Below are 20,824 nucleotides of genomic sequence, written 5' to 3' on the forward strand. Positions count from 1 at the left end.
TAGGAAAGTTGGACTGGAGAATATCAAGTTGCAAAGAGAGGAAGTCAAAGAGCTCCAAGTGATTAGTGGAGTTGGGAGAAGGGTAGAGGCAACAGATGAACTTGACCCAATGTGGTAGAGAGATTTTAAGGCAGAGCAGATCTAAAAGAGGAAATTCCAAATTACCAATTCTCTCACAGGGAATATCGGAACGGACATATGCACAAGTGCCACCTTCGAATGAGTACCCTCTCTGATTTATGTATTTTACTACGACGGATTTTGAAGATTGAGTTCCGCAGGATCTAGAGGAAACCTTGGAACAGCAGAAAAAGAAAATAATTTTTCTATTATGCTCTTAGAAAACTTTGCGTAATACTTTGTATTTTGTAATCAGTACATTCGAATATAACAACGTTACATTGAAATGATTACCTTAGTAAATTATGAATGATTTGGTGTTTTAAATGCGATATGAAGGTTGTTGTTTTTGAAGGGTTTTGCATATGTTGTTTTTGAAGGGTTTTGCATATGTTGTTTTTGAAGGCATTGCATAGTATATAATATGCCCCTAAATTGAGTGCGTTATGTGGTCGATTTGATGTTGCTGGACGAAAAATTCGAGTTCGAGAGGAAAAAACAATGCCACCATCGTCTGAGACTGACTAACTCAGCAACGTTTGTAAAAACGACACATAAGAATTCCTCGCGTCATTCATGGGATTCGAATTCAAGTACTTTCGAGCCAGTGTGGAGAGGATTGTGACTAACCAACTGTGCTACTCACGAGGAAAACAATAAAGGAAAAAACATCTAATCGCAGTTGAAATTTTAAGGCAAAAAGAACAATTAAATGAATTCTGAGATTTATTTTTTATGAAAAATTAAAAATAGTTCCGCAGACAATACATTTCATAAAAACGTAAAAGATATACAGACAGAATTCGAAATGATATACAGTTTTGACTAAGGTTGAAATCATAATCTGGATCACTAACATCCACCGTTACAGTTTATAAAAAATATATTCTACATTGAATTAAAAATATTCTTTAATATTTCTGCTCAAACAGGAGTAGTTCGTTCAAATTTCAATTTAAGAAATGATCCTATCTTTCTAATTATTCAATTTTTTTCTCTTAGCTCAATCACAAAATATATTCTGGGCGAATTGCAGTGGACTTCAGAAAGCATTTTCTTTGAGTATATATATATATATATATATATATAAACATTCTATAAACAAAGCTTCAAGAGATCTTTGGCAGCACTGTTTACTGTTTGTTTGTTTTTCTCTTATGAATGAAAATTATTCACTTGATTGTATACAAAGAATATTAGTTCGTTATATATTTTTGTGTTATTTTGGTTAGCCACCTACATTGACTTGATTAAATTACATGAATTGCTTCCAGGCATCAATCAATTCTGTTCCTTTAAATTCCTTGTAAAACTTTTCATCCAATCTTCGCGATTGTTCTTCAGATAACAAGGATCTCCAATCTCCAATTTGACCTTTACGGATGAATTCCATTTTTGGCATTGATGTTGGCAGTTGTAGTGCCATTGTATACTTTATCATATATTTGATTCCTTCAGGTACTGAGGGAGAGTTCAGCATTTCTGGAGACGGATGTGAAAGTTGCTCAAAGGTATCATTTAGATTCGTCTTCATATTCTTAATGCTACTGTGTTCCAAAATGCTACTCAACACTGTTGGATCTTTCTCTAGAAGATCGATGTGATCTTTGCCAAGAAAGTTGGCAAGGTCTAGAATTACTTGACGGGTGTTTTTCTTCATGGTCTCGTAAGTGGTAAAGAAAACGTTGCTGTGTTTGCGGTGGTTGTATCCATCTAATATATGATCAAAATAGCTGTTATATTCAGTCTCTCCACGTATAAAATTCTCGAAATAATCATCGAAATGTCCATTCCAAAATTCATAGGCAAGAATCGATCTGCAGTGGTGGTAATAAGACACGCAACAATCCTTGGGATTTCTTGCAACGTAGATGTATTTTGCGTCGGGAATAAAGCTGAATTTACTTAATGGAATGTGCGTCTTAATGGCACCTGGCTGAGGCATATTCTCAGCCACCGAAGCTCCTACCAAATCAATGAACGGAGTTGCACTGAAGAAATCAAATGGATTTTCAAGTGGAACGCCTTTACGGAACAGAAGAAGAAGAATATTTTGCATCCAGGTTGTCCCACACTTTTGGTAAGTCACTACGAAGACATCACCAGAACGCGGCCGGAACTGCAAAGCAGAACGGCAGCAATCAGGAGAGAAGAAATTGGGAAAGAAAACGCCATCAATCATTTGAAATTTTAACTTTTGGGCGACTGCCATGGTGTGTGGATACCTGAAAATAAAAGAATGCAAGTTAAAGGAAGAAAAATTTTTAGATTTCTTATTCAAATCACAGTTGATGTCATGTCATTATTATATCGTCTCTAATTGATTTATCATTAATAACATCGCTGGAATTACGAGGTTTCGCTATTAAATAACGAGATTTTGAGCATGCAGCCAACCTACGCACCAAGTACCACCTGTGAAACAAAGGCAGTGCAACTGTTCCATAGTTGTCTGCCAAGTTACGTTTCAACACGCTCATTTGCTTTGCAGTGAGACAGATTTTCGTGACCGCGTGTTTGTAGTTTAAATAACAGACAAAAGAATCGAACTACGAATCAACCTCAAATTTTAAATCAAACTAAAGAAAACACTTACTGAAAGTTATGAGTTGTTATGCAATGTTTATAGGAAAGATACTATGTTCGTGTGTATGAATGGCATAAAAGGTTTTTAGTATGAAGAAAGAATGAGAAAGACGGTGAACGACGAGAATATCCGGTATCCATGAAACCTGATGAAAATACAGGGTGTGTGTCAAAAGTGATGATCAATAATTTAAAGGTGAACTGTACAGACTACAATATGTTAAACATGGGTCCTTAAGTGAACCGTTTTCGAGATATTGCACATTTCTATATGGGATCCACCACTGACAAGGTGAACTGTGCAGAGTTGGGATCCACCACCGACAAGGTGAACTATACAAAGTTGGGGTCCATCACTGACTTGTTTGTTTAGGTTAGGTTATGCTCATTCTCTCCTTTCCCCTCTCTCAATGCTCTGAGATGTAGCAGGTATATTAGTACTTGTCAAAGCATAGTCAACGTGGAAAGAGGTTACAGCAACGAAGAGTATGCTTTAATGCACTTCATGTAAGGTAAAGTGAACGGCAGTGCACACCAGGCTGCACGTTTGTACCAAGAAGCATTTGCACGCCGAAGGCAGCCCAACAGGCGCACATTGTGAGTACATCAGCGCCTTAGAGAGCATGGGCGCTTCACACATGGAGTACGAGCAGGTAGGCCCAGAAGCAAAACACCTGATGTTGAGGATAGGGTGTTAGAAAGAACAAGGTCAAGGTCAAGGTGTGTTTGTTTAAATTTCGGTCTCCAGGGTTCCCCCTATATGGCGCTGTAGCATCTGAAAAGGCCAAGGCCCGCAAGTGTATATATATGTAGATGGGTAAGTATGTGTCTTATGCTGAGTGTTGGCACATGGCGACTTCTCAGCCAGTGGGCAGGGGACACCTGGTCCCCTGAATTCCAATCTTGGCCACGAGTAGGCGCCAGGGAGCCCTAAGGTGTTTAGGGAAAGAAAGTGGGGATAAGAATTGAGAAGTATGGGGATTAGAAAGAATGGAGAAGTTGGATAGCAGATAAGGGGAAGAGATAGATCTCCCCTGAAATAGAAGAGAAAAGTTTACAATAGTTTACAGAGAGAAAAAAATATATATAGAAATAAAAATATAAAAAAAAAATAAAATAAATAAATAAATAAAAATATAAAAAAATAAAATTAAATAAATAAATAAATAAAATAATAATAATAAAAAAAGTACCTATATACAATGTTTATTACACTGGTGTACAAAACTTAAGGACCAACACTATTCCTAAAGGTTACAACCACAAAATCTTTATTTAAGGTGCTCTTTACTGATGAGAGTAGATTCAGTCTCAGCAGCGATTCTGGACGTCAGCCAATCTGGCGAGAGGTTGGCACACGGTATCACCCCGCAAACATCACTGAAAGGGATCGATATGGCGGTCGAGTTGTTCTCGTCTGGGGAGGCGTTATCTTGGATGGACGTACACAACTCGAGATACTGGAAGGTGGTACTGTACTGAGCTAATCCTTCCCCATGTGCGTCTGTTCCGAGGTGCCATTGGCCCCGAGTTCGTGTTTATGGATGATAACGCCACACCCCATTGCACTGCAACTGTTGATATGCTTTTGGAAAGTGAGGACACTGTTCGTATGGATTGGTCTGCCCGTTCTTCCGATCTAAATCCCGTCGATCGCATATGGGACTCTCTGGCGAGACGCGTAGCGGCACGTCCACACCCACCAGAAAATGTTCACCAGCTGAGGATGGCGCTGACAGTGGAATGGACGACGTTACAGCAAGAACTTATCAACAACGTTGTTCTAAGTATGGACAGGCGGTGCAAAGCTGCATCGACATTAGGGATGGCCATATCTCCTACTGAGGACCACCTCTTCCTTTTGTTCCATCTATGGCAGTGTTGCATCTGTATCATGGCAGCCAGTGCTATGTTGCCATTTTTGAATAAAGTCCTTCTGCACCGTTTTGTTTCCGTTGCTGTGTCGGTGTTGTTTCCTTCATCATTTTTGTACCTCACGAGGTTCCTTTGGTATGCTTTTCCCATATCCAGGCCACTCCTATGAGAAGCTACAGGTGAAAACCTGACTGGTCCTTAAATTTTGCATACCAATGAGTACGATCACCACTCCTGGGGAACTTAATCAGAAATTCCAAAACTATAAATAACACTCCATTACATTAATTAACACCATTTCAAAAGTACAGGGTTGTAAAAATTAAAGTAACTATGTAGAGGGCTCTGGAGAAAGTTCTAAGGCTCGTACTGAAGAGAAATTTGGACAACGGGTACAATAAAGAATGCGCTCGCCATTTATTGGAAAAAAAAAAATTGTTACAAAATTTGTCACTGTATGCCCCTGTGTCGCTATATGGCGCATAACTACCTTAGTTATGATTATTATGCAAATAACTTACATTATTTGCATAATCGTAAGTTATTGCCGTAGCGCCACTACTCAGCTCTTGTATAAAATCAAAGCAGTCTCTTCAAAATCATACAGTAGATGTTTGCCTGCATTACAGCAGCAATGCCAACAACGTTGCAGGAAAAGGCGCTATTACTGAAGGCGCTGTGCTATCAGAACAGCAACAATGCAGCTGCTAGTGCTATGAAGGCTCACGTGGACCTATCACTGTTTGTGCTGTCCGCAAAGTGATTGCGAAATTTGAAGTGACAGGACATCTTGGTGTTCAACCATGTAGGGGGCGAAAACGAGTGGACTCTCGTGTTGAAGAAGATGTGGCTATGGCTGATTTATCAAGTCAATCTCCATGTGGTAGTGCAAGTGTGCCAGCTGTTTCTCGTGAAGTGGACATGCCGTATTCCACTTTAAGGCTAGTAATGAGTCAGGTGTTGCGGTACTATCCTTACACGATGCACATGCTACAGCAGCTAAAGCACGGTGATGAAGCAGATATTCGATTGACATACGCACTTCAGTTTCTGGCGCGAATGACAGTGGATATCACTTGGCCATGGAACATCCTTTGGAGTGATGAAGTCCACTTCTGCTTAAATGGATAACTGAATACGCACAAGTGTCGCATTTAGGGAACAGAAAACCCTCGAGTTATCCAAGAGGTCCCGTTGCATTCTCCAAAAGTGAGAGTGTGGTGTGGATTTACGGCCACATTCATGATTGGGCCATATTTTTTTGAACAGGTAACACCGACTTGACCCCACACCTGTTCCGTCACTGGACCAAAATGGAGGACACATTGAAGCGCTGTTCAAGTGATTTGTATTGCCACAGCGCCATACAGTGAAAAATTTTGTACCTAATTTTTTTTTTTCCAATAAATGGTGAGCGCATCCTTTGGACCTGTTGTCCAAATTTCTCTTCAGTACGAGCCTTAGAACTCGCTCCAGAGCCCTCTACATAGGGATAGTTTAATTTTAAAGTATTTAAAGCGACCAGACACACTTGTCCAGTCATTATACAGGACTGAACCACTTCGCATCTTAATAACACTGATTATCTGATCCTACACTACCAGATTTCAGCATTACACTCAAAGGCAAATTGCAAGGCGTTACAATTCAATATCATATTTACAACACGCATAGCCAACTTTTCCTCTGTACACAAAATCGCTATCAATATCCTGATAGTCTTTACAAGTCACATCTTGACAGGAACCACGCCCAGCTCCAGAACCACTAACACAACCAACAGACAACCTCTTTGTTACATCTACTAAATCCAATTTTATATTTATAACAAATAATCTACAAAACAATATCCAACGTGTACAAGGTCTCAGCAATACACACTACCCTCCCAGAGTGAACTGCCAGTGGATGCAACCATAGTGTGTTCTGAACCCCCAATTATTAAACAACATTTTGTTCACTGACGAAGCCGGGTTTACTCGTGATGGTATTTTTAATTTTCATAGCTATCAAGTGCAGTCCGACGAAAATCCTAAATTGCTTGAACAGGATGGATGCCAGGAATGAATTAAACTGGAGGACAATCAAGCTCTCAGCTGCCTTCCCACATAAATGCCAGAGCTTAAACTTGATCAACATGGAACACAGAGGCCCCTAAGGCAGAATGCGCTGGTCCCACAACAGTATTGAATATGTGGAGATGGGGGGAACCCCTGGTGCCGTCAGACTGTAAGAACTATTCTTACACTTATATTTGGAATTTATAAATTATCAAATTTTAATAAATAACTAAGTTAAAAACAGTCAAGCACTCAGCAGAATTGCTGGTCTGTTTACTCTTCGAAAGTGAGAGATTAGCGTAGCAGCAGGAGGGACGCTGACCAGACTATGATACAATGGGTAGGCCAGTTTGACGCAGTTCGTGCCTACAGAAAAAATAGGACTGTCGCCTACTGACGGTAACGGGAGACAAAAGAACGCCCACACCCCAAAAGTGGTTTCGGTACCCCATCCAAAGGGAAGACCCAGATCAGAGAGTTCTCCGTGTTCGAGCTGTAAACAAAGTACAAACAGGCCGACACGAGAGGCACTCTCACAAATTTCACAGACGGTGTCTTGGAAGGAAGCATGAAGGAAGAGGTAAGTGGCTGCGGGCATCCCAAAGATAGTTTTTGAGATTGGTTAGAGCCCGGATGTTGTCAACACAAAGAAGGGAGCTGGACCTACTAGACGCGGTCCAGGTGACGAGAAAAAAAAATAAGCGAATGAAATTAAAGATGAAGAGAGAGAGAAAAATATGATTGGACGAAAAATAAGGGAGAGTTGGAAACAAAACTCGAATGCAGGAAGAAGACGGGACAGAGCCCGAGAGTCAGAGTCCCGAAGCCTGGAAGGGAAAGATCCGGAGGAGAATCCCGGAGGTGCGAAAGAGTGGCGGAAAGATATTTTTGGAGTGCGGGGAAACGCGTACGGAAAGTTAGATCATGATAGTTTAGTGGGTGCAGATAATAGCAAAAGGCAGAATGACCTGGAGGAAGTCCTGAGAGTGGGAAAGTCAACGTGGAGACAGAAAAGAGCCGTAAGCCCAGCTGATCAGGGAAGAAATCGCAGGAAGGCCTGAAGGATCAGAAACTTACCCAGGTGGTAGAGAAAATGATACCAAGTAAGTCAGCTTAGTGAATGTTACTAACGAGAACGGGGTTGTAAAGAAATCCATGGGAGAAAATTGGACAGGACAGTTTTAGAAGTATTGTAACGTGTAGAATACAAATTTGTAAAGATAGGAATAAGATATAATAGAAATAGAGAGAGAGTGAGTGAATGTTACTCATCTGTGACTAGAGGTATTGATGAGAAATTTTAAAGAAATGTGTTAAAAGTAAAACAGTGGGTTTCTGGAATTGTCTAATTGCTATTAATGGAGTTAATTGTATTCGATAGAAATTTCCTCCTTAAAGTATGTAAGAAAGAATGAAACAAATTATTGGTGTTATTCAGAATATGTTGAAAGGGGATATATATATATATATATATATATATATTTGATCATATAAAAGAGTATAGGATAGAAATTTTAGATTTTTATTGAAACATAGTGGAAGTTTATAGATGGCTTAAGGAGAGTAATTAAGGGAGGACACCTTTTCATGTATATGATAATTACTGTGTTGTAAAGTTTTGGTATTATGAATAATCATGAATATATAGTGTGTGTAAATAATTGTACAAATGGTAAATAAATCTAGTTTGTTGTTTTATCATGAGCTTTATGTGTGATATTGACACCAAGCATTAATTGTAAGTCACGGGAACTATTCTAGCACGGGGAGATAATAACACAAATAAGAGAAAATTAGTATTTCCTCCAACTTGGATCTTCCGATACAAAAACCTTAATGACAAAGGAGTGAGTGAAAAAGGGTGCCGATTAACTGCGTAGCAGATAGCTTGTGGGCCTTGGAAGGGAAGTGAGGATCCCCCTGTTTAAAGGAATAAAGAAAATAACAACAACAGCCTTTATGGTTTCAAGGAAAAGGGGGAAAGAAATAGCTAAGAGATAGATTAAAAAAAAAAAAAAAGGTCTCTAAAATAATAATAAGAATAGCAAAAATAAATAATAATAATAAAAAAAAATCCCCCCCCCCCCACAATTGGCGAGCCAGCCAGGATTTTTCTCACAGTTGGTGATAGCTTCCCGAAATCGGATAACAAAGATAGTTCCCCCAAAAGTGACTTATCCAGCCTGGAAAATTTAGCCTTAGAGTGTTGGAGAGTGATAATTCTCCCAGGCAAGGAGAATCAAAGAAAATAATTACTGAACTATGCATCAAAATCAGTTGGCGAGCCAGAAATTTAACAGTGGAATTTTGAGTAATGATTAAGTAAGCTAGTGTGGATTTAAAGAGGATTCCCGAATAAAGCGAAATTTATTTATAGAGGGTGCAATTTGTTATGACTACAATCCATTATATGATTAGCATTGATTGGTTGAATGAAGTGAAATATTATTGATTGAAAAATTGTAGTTGATTAACATTGATTGTTTAATTGAGGTTGATTAATATTGAAGGTTTAAGTGAAGTGAATTATAATTAATGGATAATGGTAGTTGATTATTATTGATTAAAAAATTGTAATTGATTATTGGTGATTAATATGTTAATAAGTATTGAGTGATTAATTGAATATTGAGGATTGCTTAATTGTGGTTAATAAGTATTGAGGGATAAATTGTAGTTGATTATTGACGATTGCTTAATGGTGGTTGATTACTGTTGATTGACAAATTGGGATTGAATTAGCATTGATCATTTAGTGAAGCTGATGAGTATTGATTGTTTAAAGTGAAGCTGATTAGTATTGATTGTTTAAATTGAAGTTGATTAGTATTGATTGTTTAATTGGTTAGTCATAGTAGATTATTTTGTTTAATTGGAATAATCGATAAGATTATATATTTTGGAGGGGATATATTGTAAACAATGCTCCTAAGATCACAGATGGCAACTAGCGAGAGAGATGAACGGGAGAGAGAGAGTTCCGTTGAATTAGGCGTACACTCGAGTGTAGGTAACAAATTTAAAATGAGCAAATACCTGAAACCATTTAAGGGTGAGCCCACTGAAAGGGTAGACGTATTCTTACGTAAACTAGAAATAGTCCAGGAAAATGAAAACTTAGGGGACATAGAGGTTGTGGCGTTGGCAGAATATAAGTTAGAAGGTGAAGCCCTACTTAAATATCAGCGAGCTACACAGGTTACTGACGTAGACACACTTAGGCAATTCGGGGAAATTTTGATAAAATTGTTCCGTAAGAAATATACATTTATGGAAGGCATAAATTGTTTGAATAATTGCGTACAAACAGGTAAGGAGACTGTAGAAGATTTCCATAGGAAGTTTGTAGAAGTGAAATTAGCCACTGAGAGCGAAATAGAGGAGATACAAGCATTAGACAAAATACTGATGGCACAATTCATCGCCGGGGTAAAAGAGAAATACAGAAAAGAACTCCTCAGATGCAGCCCATCTTCTTTGGCACACGCCCTTATACTGGCACGTGATGAGGAGAGACTAGAGATGTATTTTAAGAAAGAACGAAAGGAGAGTGTATACCAAATATCTACAGAGAACAAGAGCCTTCAGCCAGACAAAGATGGTCCGGAAAGAAAAAATCTAGAAAAGCAGGTCGAATTGCTAGGAAAGCAATTGGCCGAACTGACGGCGGTAGTAAAGAAAAGGGTAAATTCACAGGCCGAAAGCGATAGAGACAATACGGGGTCAATGAACAGGAAACTTGAGAGGGAATTAGTCAATTTTGAAGGGTTTGGCAATGAACAGGACTGGCCGAAACGGTGTTTCATTTGCGGTGACAGAGAACACTTCGCAAGACAGTGTCCACTTAGGAATAGCCAGAGGGGATATCAGGAAAGTGGCCACTATAACTACCGCTATGAGCAGGATGCAGGTCGGCAAACTGAGGTCCCGAGGGCAACGCGTAATGACGAACGTGGATGGGGCAGGAGAACGAGGAAGGCCGAAAATCTACAACAACACATACGTGTCAATTCTTTAGATTATAGGCAGATTAAACATAAGTCTTTTTATGCAGATGATGATAGAGCAGGCCGGAATAAGGGAGGGTACAGCAATCAGAGAGGTAAGTTCCAGGACAGTAATCATTCATTTCGTGTCACACCAAATAATAGAAAAATTGATCACTGTCTGATAAAATGCTATAGCTGTGGTAACTATGGGCATATAGCTAGATTTTGCCCAGCACGAAGGGTACATCACAGAGCCGAATACAAAGTTGATGACCCAAGAATGGTATGGAAACTGAAGAGGGGTCGGTTCTATCCATGGCGCCCAGCAAACCTGAAATCCAGGCCTGGTGCAAGCAAGAATAGACCAAATAGGGTCGAGGTTAGTTATCAGATGACAGAAAATGATGTTAAAAGTAAGACACCGACTGCAGTGGTGGAAGCGAATAGAAACATAAGGAAAGGCAATGAGAGGTAAATGCAAAGAACGAGTAGAAGGTTACCGCAAAGAAAAAAAGGTGTTGATAAAGTTCTGATTGCACAGGAGGAGTTAAGAAGATTAAGGAGAAGGAGAAGAATTAGAGAAAATGATGGAACAAGGCAACAAGCAGAAAACAAAATAGTGCAGGTTGGAATAGTAGAACTAACAGAGAAAGTCAGACAAAATTCAGGTCAAATATCTCAAAAGGAAGAGAGACTAGAAAATAAAGATCGCAAACCTCGAATGGAAGTAGCAAACCGCAGTAGAATCAAAGGACAGTGGAAGGAAGGATTTGTGAATCAAAGTGCAGAAAGGGCAAATAAACTGAAAGAATCAAACAGACTCCAGCAATTGTATTTAGTGGGAGGATTAATTGACGAGTACATGGGATGGGAGTAGAATTAGTAATTGCAAAATGTAAATTAAAATAGTTGAAAAAAAAAAAAAAAATTGTATAGAGGGCTACTCATAAGCAAGGTAGAGGGATATGTATATAAATAATAGATAGGGCAAAGATTAACAAATTAGTGAGGAGGATTGGTCGGTATAGAAAAAAAAAAAAAAGAAGTTTTTTTTTTTGACGGAGTGTTAAGGAATGTAAGAACTATTCTTACACTTATATTTGGAATTTATAAATTATCAAATTTTAATAAATAACTAAGTTAAAAACAGTCAAGCACTCAGCAGAATTGCTGGTCTGTTTACTCTTCGAAAGTGAGAGATTAGCGTAGCAGCAGGAGGGACGCTGGCCAGACTATGATACAATGGGTAGGCCAGTTTGACGCAGTTCGTGCCTACAGAAAAAATAGGACTGTCGCCTACTGACGGTAACGGGAGACAAAAGAACGCCCACACCCCAAAAGTGGTTTCGGTACCCCATCCAAAGGGAAGACCCAGATCAGAGAGTTCTCCGTGTTCGAGCTGTAAACAAAGTACAAACAGGCCGACACGGGAGGCACTCTCACAAATTTCACAGACGGTGTCTTGGAAGGAAGCGTGAAGGAAGAGGTAAGTGGCTGCGGGCATCCCAAAGATAGTTTTTGAGATTGGTTAGAGCCCGGATGTTGTCAACACAAAGAAGGGAGCTGGACCTACTAGACGCGGTCCAGGTGACGAGAAAAAAAAATAAGCGAATGAAATTAAAGATGAAGAGAGAGAGAAAAATATGATTGGACGAAAAATAAGGGAGAGTTGGAAACAAAACTCGAATGCAGGAAGAAGACGGGACAGAGCCCGAGAGTCAGAGTCCCGAAGCCTGGAAGGGAAATCTCCAGAGGAGAATCCTGGAGGTGCGAAAGAGTGGCGGAAAGATATTTTTGGAGTGCGGGGAAACGCGTACGGAAAGTTAGATCATGATAGTTTAGTGGGTGCAGATAATAGCGAAAGGCAGAATGACCTGGAGGAAGTCCTGAGAGTGGGAAAGTCAACGTGGAGACAGAAAAGAGCCGTAAGCCCAGCTGATCAGGGAAGAAATCGCAGGAAGGCCTGAAGGATCAGAAACTTACCCAGGTGGTAGAGAAAATGATACCAAGTAAGTCAGCTTAGTGAATGTTACTAACGAGAAATGGGTTGTAAAGAAATCCATGAGAGAAAATTGGACAGGACAGTTTTAGAAGTATTGTAACGTGTAGAATACTAATTTGTAAAGATAGGAATAAGATATAATAGAAATAGAGAGAGAGTGAGTGAATGTTACTCATCTGTGACTAGAGGTATTGATGAGAAATTTTAAAGAAATGTGTTAAAAGTAAAACAGTGGGTTTCTGGAATTGTCTAATTGCTATTAATGGAGTTAATTGTATTCGATAGAAATTTCCTCCTTAAAGTATGTAAGAAAGAATGAAACAAATTATTGGTGTTATTCAGAATATGTTGAAAGGGGATATATATATATATTTGATCATATAAAAGAGTATAGGATAGAAATTTTAGATTTTTATTGAAACATAGTGGAAGTTTATGGATCGTTTAAGAAGATTAATTAAGGGAAGACACCTTTTCATGTATATGATAATTACTGTGTTGTAAAGTTTTGATATTATGAATAATGATGATTGTGTAAATTATCCTTATACAAATGGTAAATAAATCTAGTTTGTTTTATCATGAGCTTTATGTGTGATATTGACACCAAGCATTAACTGTAAGTCACGGGAACTATTCTAGCACGGGGAGATAATAACACAAATAAGAGAAAATTAGTATTTCCTCCAACTTGGATCTTCTGATACAAAAACCTTAATGACAAAGGAGTGAGTGAAAAAGGGTGCCGATTAACTGCGTAGCAGATAGCTTGTGGGCCTTGGAAGGGAAGTGAGGACCCCCCCTGTTTAAAGGAATAAAGAAAATAACAACAACAGCCTTTATGGTTTCAAGGAAAAGGGGGAAAGAAATAGCTAAGAGATAGATTAAAAAAAAAAAAAAAAAAGGTCTCTAAAATAATAATAATAATAGAAAAAATAAATAATAATAATAAAAAAAAAATCCCCCCCCCCACAAGACAACTAAAAGCAGTACTGCATTGAAAACAGGCGGATAACCGTAGGTGAGTTTCATCCCCAGTGAAAAATGGCATTTTTTATTTTAATATTCGTTCAAAGACCTCAGGCGTTGAAATTTCCTCCACATTTCTTGTTTAATTTTAATTGAATTTTTCTTCTTACTGCACTCTTTAGGGACTATATTTTCAGTTGGCACAACGTTGTAATTATAAAACAAGATTTCAGTAAATTTAGGCCAAATAAACACAGCACAAAAAATCATATCAACTAAGTATCAACTGTGTGGTACTTGTTAGGTGATACACGTCGTAAATAAATCACTGAAATTCAAAAGACACTATTTCAAGTGTTTTTTGATGAAGGATTTTCGTTTCATGGTTGTCAGCTTCCCTTTATTTTCGCACAAAGTCTCTTGATAATGTTCCCCACAAACGGTCTACTTGCGACTAATTGTTTGTTTGTATATCGCAAACAAGACAATGATTGGATCGCAGGCCGTAAATAGGTTCGCATGAATTGGTTTCTCAGTGACGGGTGCTATTGTAATTACAAAGCGTCTCCTGGCTTTCAGGGCAAGGGCTAAACGATGTCCGCGCAGAGAGAGAGAGAGAGAGAGAGAGAGAGAGAGAGAGAGAGAGAGAGAGAGAGAGAGAGAGAGAGCAGTCTACTGTAGCCACTATTTCAATTTTCGGCAGTTTCGCTTTATAGTTTTCACATTCCCTTTACTTTTTTTTTCACAGCAAGAGTCTACTTGTGGCTAATTCTTCCTTTGTATACCACAAACAAGACGGTTTGGTCGCACCCTATAAACAACACATTTTATAATCTTTTTATTATATATGTATCTGTACTGTAATATTTCAAGATGATAAGATTAGAAGACCCGAATGAATTATCAGAAAAATTAATAAATTAAGTGATTTATACATATGCAAAGAAGAATAAGATTATTATAACTTTGAGTACTGTGAGTACTTTGAGGCCTCATTTTAGGAAGGATGTAGAGTTGCTAGAACCAGTACAGAGAAAGGCAACAAGATTAGTGAATGGAAAAGGGGTGCTCTTACGAAGAAAGACTTAAATTTTGCAAATTACAGTGTCTGGAGACTAGGCACCAGAGAGGTGATCTGATAGAGGTGTATAAAGCCTTGAATGGTTTGAGCATGCTCAATGCCGATGGGATTCTTCCTCTTGCTCAGAATAATCACCTGAGAGGGCATAAATTCAAATTGAGGAAAGACGGTTGTAGGATAGATGTGCTGAAGTCTGCCTTTAACCTGCGGGTAGTTGATTGCTGGAACAGACTTCCATCTGTTCCAGCAACCAGCTGAACTACACAACCATTTAGAGGTTTTTTTTTTTTTTTTTTTTTGGCTGATGCTGTTTAAGCTTGCTTTCTTGCATCATATGCCTCTACTAATGCTAATGCCAATAACACTGGCATGTTTTATTATACTTTGTATAATTTTTTTTGTGAAATTCAATCGATGATTTTCATATTATTAAACTGCGATTATTGTTTGTAATGTGGTTTTTGTGAACTGACTATTATCATTTTAGATGTATTTCGTTTTGCTTTCTCACATTCTCTTTTAACATTCAAAAACATACAGATTTGTTTTTTATCTTATTCATACACTGTAAATATTAAATAATAAATATATATATATATACACATATAACAACAAGCATCCCCCCGAAGTATACATTCTCACTCCCCGGTGATGACCCCCGAAGTTTCCGTCTCCATCTCCGGTTATTACCCTCGAAGTTTACATTCCCTCGGTGCACACACTCTGGATTACCCACTGCGTCATAGGAGCTAGGTCTTGTTGGTGGTTCTATCGTCAGGGAAACGAGAAATATATTGTGCAAAAAGGACAGGTGGAATAGAACCAAGGGATGTCTACCTGGGAGAAAAGTAGATGGCATTAATACAGATATCTTCTAAAGGCACAAAGGATGATACGGTTGTATACATTGGTACTAATGACGCTAAGACCAGGAGATCAGCAGACTTACTTAAAAAGTACAGGTCAATGTTGGCAAAAAGTCGGGAGTTAGAATTTAATTTGAAAGTGTCTGCAATTCTGTCCAGACACGATAGGAGGGAGGATAATGTGACAGCTTGTCAATAAATTCTGCTTTTCAGAGATTGTGCAAGGCTCGTAGGGTAAACTTTTTCCCAGCGTGGTCTGTGCTTGTTCACAGGAGAGATTGCTTCTACAGGGATGGGATACACTTAAATAGAAAGAGTGCAAGAATATTTACTGATGTTATCGAGGCATCGTTAGGTGGGTCTTAAAAACTGCTAGTTTAGGGGGAGGGATACACAGATTAATAAATTAAGAATAGCCTCAAGCGGAGGTGAAAGTGATTCTTACACGGCTTCTACTGGAACAAGCAGTAGCCTTTAAAGCAAGATGTCGGGGATTTCAAGGACTGCTTGGAGTCATCACGAAACAAGTAAATACATGGGCTGTGTTAGAGTAACTAAGAGTAAGAACAGGTGCACGTATACTTGCATGTACACCAATGCTAGTAGCGTAAATAAATTTGTTGAATTTGAAGTGCGGATATTGTTGGGATATCAGAGACGTGGTGCCATTCAGATATAAGGGATGCAGAATTGGAATTTGGGGAGTACAATCTGTACACAAAGGACAGACAGGATAGGAAGGGAGAAGGGGTTATGCTGTTAGTTAAGAAATACATAAAATCTAAGGCAGTGCATTCAGTTGACGTGGGTGGCCAACACAATGTTGGGCCAATTTGGGGTAAAAATGAGAGTAGATGTGTGTTATAGGCCTAATGGGGATTTTAACTTTCCAGATATTGACAGGAACGTGTGGGTTGGTCACTCACACATGGGTAAGGCTTTTGTGGATTTATTGCGTGGTTGTTTTCTACAGCAACATGTTACAGAGGCAACCAGAGGGGGGTAATACACTTGATCTGCTTATCACAGTGGTCATTATTCATGCATTAAAAATCTGCAGATAAAGGAACAACTAGATGGCAGTTATCACAGTGTATTCATGTGACATCTGCTTAAAGAAGTAAATACTATTAAGGATGAAGGAAAACGCTTTGTTTTTGCAAAAGTGACTACAGTGGCCTCAGAGAGGTTTTAAATTCTATACATTGGGATCAATTGATGATTTTACTATCAACAAATTCTAAATGAGAAGCAATGAAAGAACAAATCATAGAAGCCATTAGGGTTTTCGTACCAACTAAGAAATATTGTTCAAGGTACAAACCCAAACCGATGTCAGATGAACTGACGAGACTGGTGGCAGAGAAGCAAAATGCATAAGATCTTACTTTCTTCAGTGTCTCCCATAATGTAATTGGGTAGATCCCATCCAAGCCAAGTGCCTTTCTTATGTTTAACAGCATCATCAACAGCCGAACCATCGATATCAAGTGGACTAATTTTATTCATCCCCTTCTTTCTTGCGTTTACATAAATAAAGAATTTGTTGCTGTTTTTCTTCGCATCCTTTGCCATAGATTTCTGCCAATCTGCTTTCGCATGCCTGGCCTCCTTTGTGACTTGATTACAGACTATTTTATGTCTACCATAGGCTTCTGTGTCGCCTAATAATATACACTGTGCTGCCACTTTATTAGGTACATTTATCTAGTAGCGTGTCGAGCCTCCTTTAGCCTTCAAAACAGCCTGAATTCGTCTAAGCATGGATTGAACAAGATGCTGAAAACGTTGTGCAGGAATGGAGTACCATGCAGACATGATGTGTCACGCAGTTCCTTGAGATTCGACGGAGGTGTAGGCCTGCAGCGAACAGCCCTTTCCAGCTCATCCCAAAGTTGTTCAATAGGATTGAGATCCGCAGACTGAGCGGGCCACTGCAGCAAAGGAAAGTCATTGGCATGTTCCTGGAACCATTCCATAGTGATTCGGACTTTGTGCACCGGCGTATTATCCTGCTGGAAGTAACCACCTGACTGAGGATACACAGTCAACATGAATGGATGCACTTGACCAGCAACGATATTTAGGTACGATGTGGCATTCAGACGTGAATCTATGGGTATTAATGGACCCAACGTGTGCCAAGAAAACATTCCCCACACCATAACACTGCCCAAACCACCTTGCACAGTAGTCGTCAGACATGATGGGTCCATGGATTCATGTTTCCGCCAAATTCTGAACCTTCCATCAACATGATGCACAAGGAACATGAACTCGTCAGACCAAGCAACTGTTTTCCAATCCTCGATAGTACAGTGCTGGTGTTGCTGTGCCCGCAGGAAGGGTGCTCTCTTGTTCTTCATTGATAACAAAGGATGCGACGTCGGCTGTTGTAGGCCGTTCACGACAAAGTGTTACTAATGGCCGTTGCGATATTTTGTTCTGCGCACAAGGTTGTATTCTGACGTGATGTGCGACATTGTGGCCCGTCTGTTTGCTTGCACAATTCTAGCCATCCTCCTCGGACCTCCCTCATCAACAAGCGATTTTCTTCCACAGGAGTGCCGTTGACAGGATGTTTTCTGTTCGTTGCACTATTCTCTATACACCCTTGAAACTGTGGTGCGTGAAAATTCAGGAGAACTGTCGATTAAGAGATGCTTTGTCTAGCACGTCTTGCACCTACTACCATGCCACGTTCGAAGTCCGTTAGATCTCCTTTTCCCCATTCTTGCTACGGTTTGTACGCTTAACTGATACTAGAAAGGTTGTTCTGCTGCATATAATAAACAATTGTGATCGTTGCAACGCTGTGGGACAAACTATTTTGTACACAGCAGGGGTGTACCTAATAAAGTGGCAGCACAGTGTATGTTGGTTAAAGCAGCAAAAGTCAACTGAGCATGATTATGCATCACCAGTCTGGTGTCGATAGAGCAGAATTACGTATACGTGATGATTGCCGTTGCTCACTGCACTATAAAACAGTAGATTCCATAATGAAGTGCATATGCACTCTGCTATTGCAATTCATGGTACTATTACTGCTAGCTAGTAGTGCCTTAAGTCATGAGCGCCAGCGGTAATCATGTGAATAGTCGACGATTACTGCCTGCTTCCCCTATTATCCAGGCGTGTCGAAACGACTTGCTAGGATTTTTTGTCTCCACCATACATAATGTGTGCAACTTCTGGGGAGGAAATTGCATTCTATTATTTCTAAGGTGAAAACACCCGTTCCTCCTCTCCTACGGAGTTGATCTGTATACCGCATTACATGTACGGAATGTGGGTGGTGCTACGTAGGTGAGCCTGCCAGGAGATTGAAAGATCGGGTTTCTGAACGTGAGGTGGCTCTTCGAACCGCTAATTTTGAACGCTCTGCTGTTGCTAAGCATTTTTGGGTTGGGTAGAATAATCTTGAGCCCCAACGGGATACTGAAATCGTCGACTACTCACGTAATTACCGCCAGCGCTCATGGCTTGAGGCACTTCACATAGCTAGTAGTAATAGTATCATGAATGGCAATAGGGGAGTGCACTTGTACCCCTTTATGAAATCTACTGTTTTGCAGTGCGATGAGCACGTTCTATCGTCACGTAATTACCGCCAGCGCTCATGGCTTGAGGCACTTCACATAGCTAGTAGTAATAGTATCATGAATGGCAATAGGGGAGTGCACTTGTACCCCTTTATGAAATCTACTGTTTTGCAGTGCGATGAGCACGTTCTATCGTCACGTATACGTAATTCTTGTCTTCCTACACCAGACTCACAATGCATGATCATGGTCAGCTGACTTTTGCTGTTTTAACCAACGTACTGCAATACACTATTTGCCGACTAAGCTGATGAAGAGGCACTTCGTCTCGAAAGCTACTGTATATTTTATTAGTCTTTTCCAAATTGTATTGTATTATAATGCTTTTATTTTATTTTATATCTGTTTTATTAATTTATATAGATATTATTCATTTATTTTATTTTAATAAATTTATTTAAAATTTCTGTTAATTCAGTTTGTCGGTCTTTTCTAGAATGTTTTGCGAAAAAAGTTATAATTCAACATGCTGAAGACTAATAGTGATCATTTCACTTAACTTCCAGCGTGCTCGACGCATAAAATTTATTTGGTAGAGTAGTGTATTTGCTTTGTACTCTGTCAATGCAAACGGGAGATGAATTTTAAAATTCTGGCCGCACATATTTAATACATCTAAGAAAAATAAATATAATTTTTTTTTATTTTAAATAAATATAATTTTTTTATTTTAAATAAATATAAATTCAGACACTTAAATATGAAATTCAATAATTTAAAATAAATTATTAGTAATTTTCTTTTTGGAATCCAAACAATATTGAAATATTAATTCAGTTCGTTAATTCACCTTTAAGTAATACAAATAATATTTTACAAAAATAAATTATTAAACGTAGGCCATTTTTCATAAGAAAAGGTTTTGTGACGTCATGGGGTTTCAGTACCTATGCGTGAGTGATATTCACAGGAATTGATGTGTGACTCCCCTCTGCAGACACGCAAAGGAATTTCCGAGCGAAATTTCCTTTTAAGCCATTTTTTTTTTTTTTTTTTGTTAAACAAGTACTCTGTGACAATCTTCTTATTTGTCTGTCAAACTCGGGGGAGATACGGGTGGACATTCTCTGTAAGGACTACACAGTAATCGTTGGATAAAGAATTTCTAAAATGGCGCTTAACTGTGCCTGACTTCAGTATTGCGTGGAAGAGATTCGCAATACTTCCTGCAGTTCGCTTTATCTCATCTAACAGAAGCAACATCGAAAAATGTATCGCTAAATCTAAATGCACTTACCACGAAATTATATTTCTTTCAGAAAAGCACTTGTTGGGAAAACAGCTCAAAGTACCAAACAGTCGCTCTTAGTGTACATCACAGAGTAGATATCTTACGTCTCTGTGGTATACAATTTGAGTACATATTTGAGTGCGTACGCATATGCGTACGCATTCAAATATCAGACAATAGATTTTTATGATCGTCTGGCTGACGAGTTAGACGTCCTTGATAAGATGGCCAACTGATTAAAGTAGAGCAGGGGTCGCTGCATGCGTGCCACTAATGGCACGTACAGCTCTTCATGATGTTAAAAAATGATGTAAAAATTATGCAGCTGATTTGAAAAATCAGAAATGCAGTTGAACACTAAAGTTTAAATTCCACTTCACTTTTATTGCCAGGAATTATGACTAGGATTTTAGGATGACGAGAACACACGGTTCGTAATT

The 20,824-nt window shown here is 39.0% G+C and overlaps 1 protein-coding gene across 1 annotated transcript; it reads right to left on the reverse strand.

The window, feature by feature from the left end:
- Positions 1-1,248: 1,248 nt before the first annotated feature.
- LOC150082392 (sulfotransferase ssu-1-like) lies at positions 1,249-20,488 on the reverse strand. The gene is made up of 2 exons (XM_090380535.1): positions 20,391-20,488; positions 1,249-2,345 (listed from the first exon to the last, which is right to left on the reverse strand). The coding sequence occupies exon 2, from the start codon at positions 2,330-2,332 to the stop codon at positions 1,376-1,378; it is 957 nt and encodes a 318-aa protein (XP_090236661.1). The 5' UTR covers positions 2,333-2,345; positions 20,391-20,488; the 3' UTR covers positions 1,249-1,375.
- Positions 20,489-20,824: the final 336 nt, after the last annotated feature.

This window comes from Mastigoproctus giganteus, chromosome 8 (assembly GCF_048544385.1).
Source record: "Mastigoproctus giganteus isolate SK-2022 chromosome 8, ASM4854438v1, whole genome shotgun sequence".
In the NCBI taxonomy this organism is placed as follows: Eukaryota; Metazoa; Arthropoda; class Arachnida; order Uropygi; family Thelyphonidae; genus Mastigoproctus; species Mastigoproctus giganteus.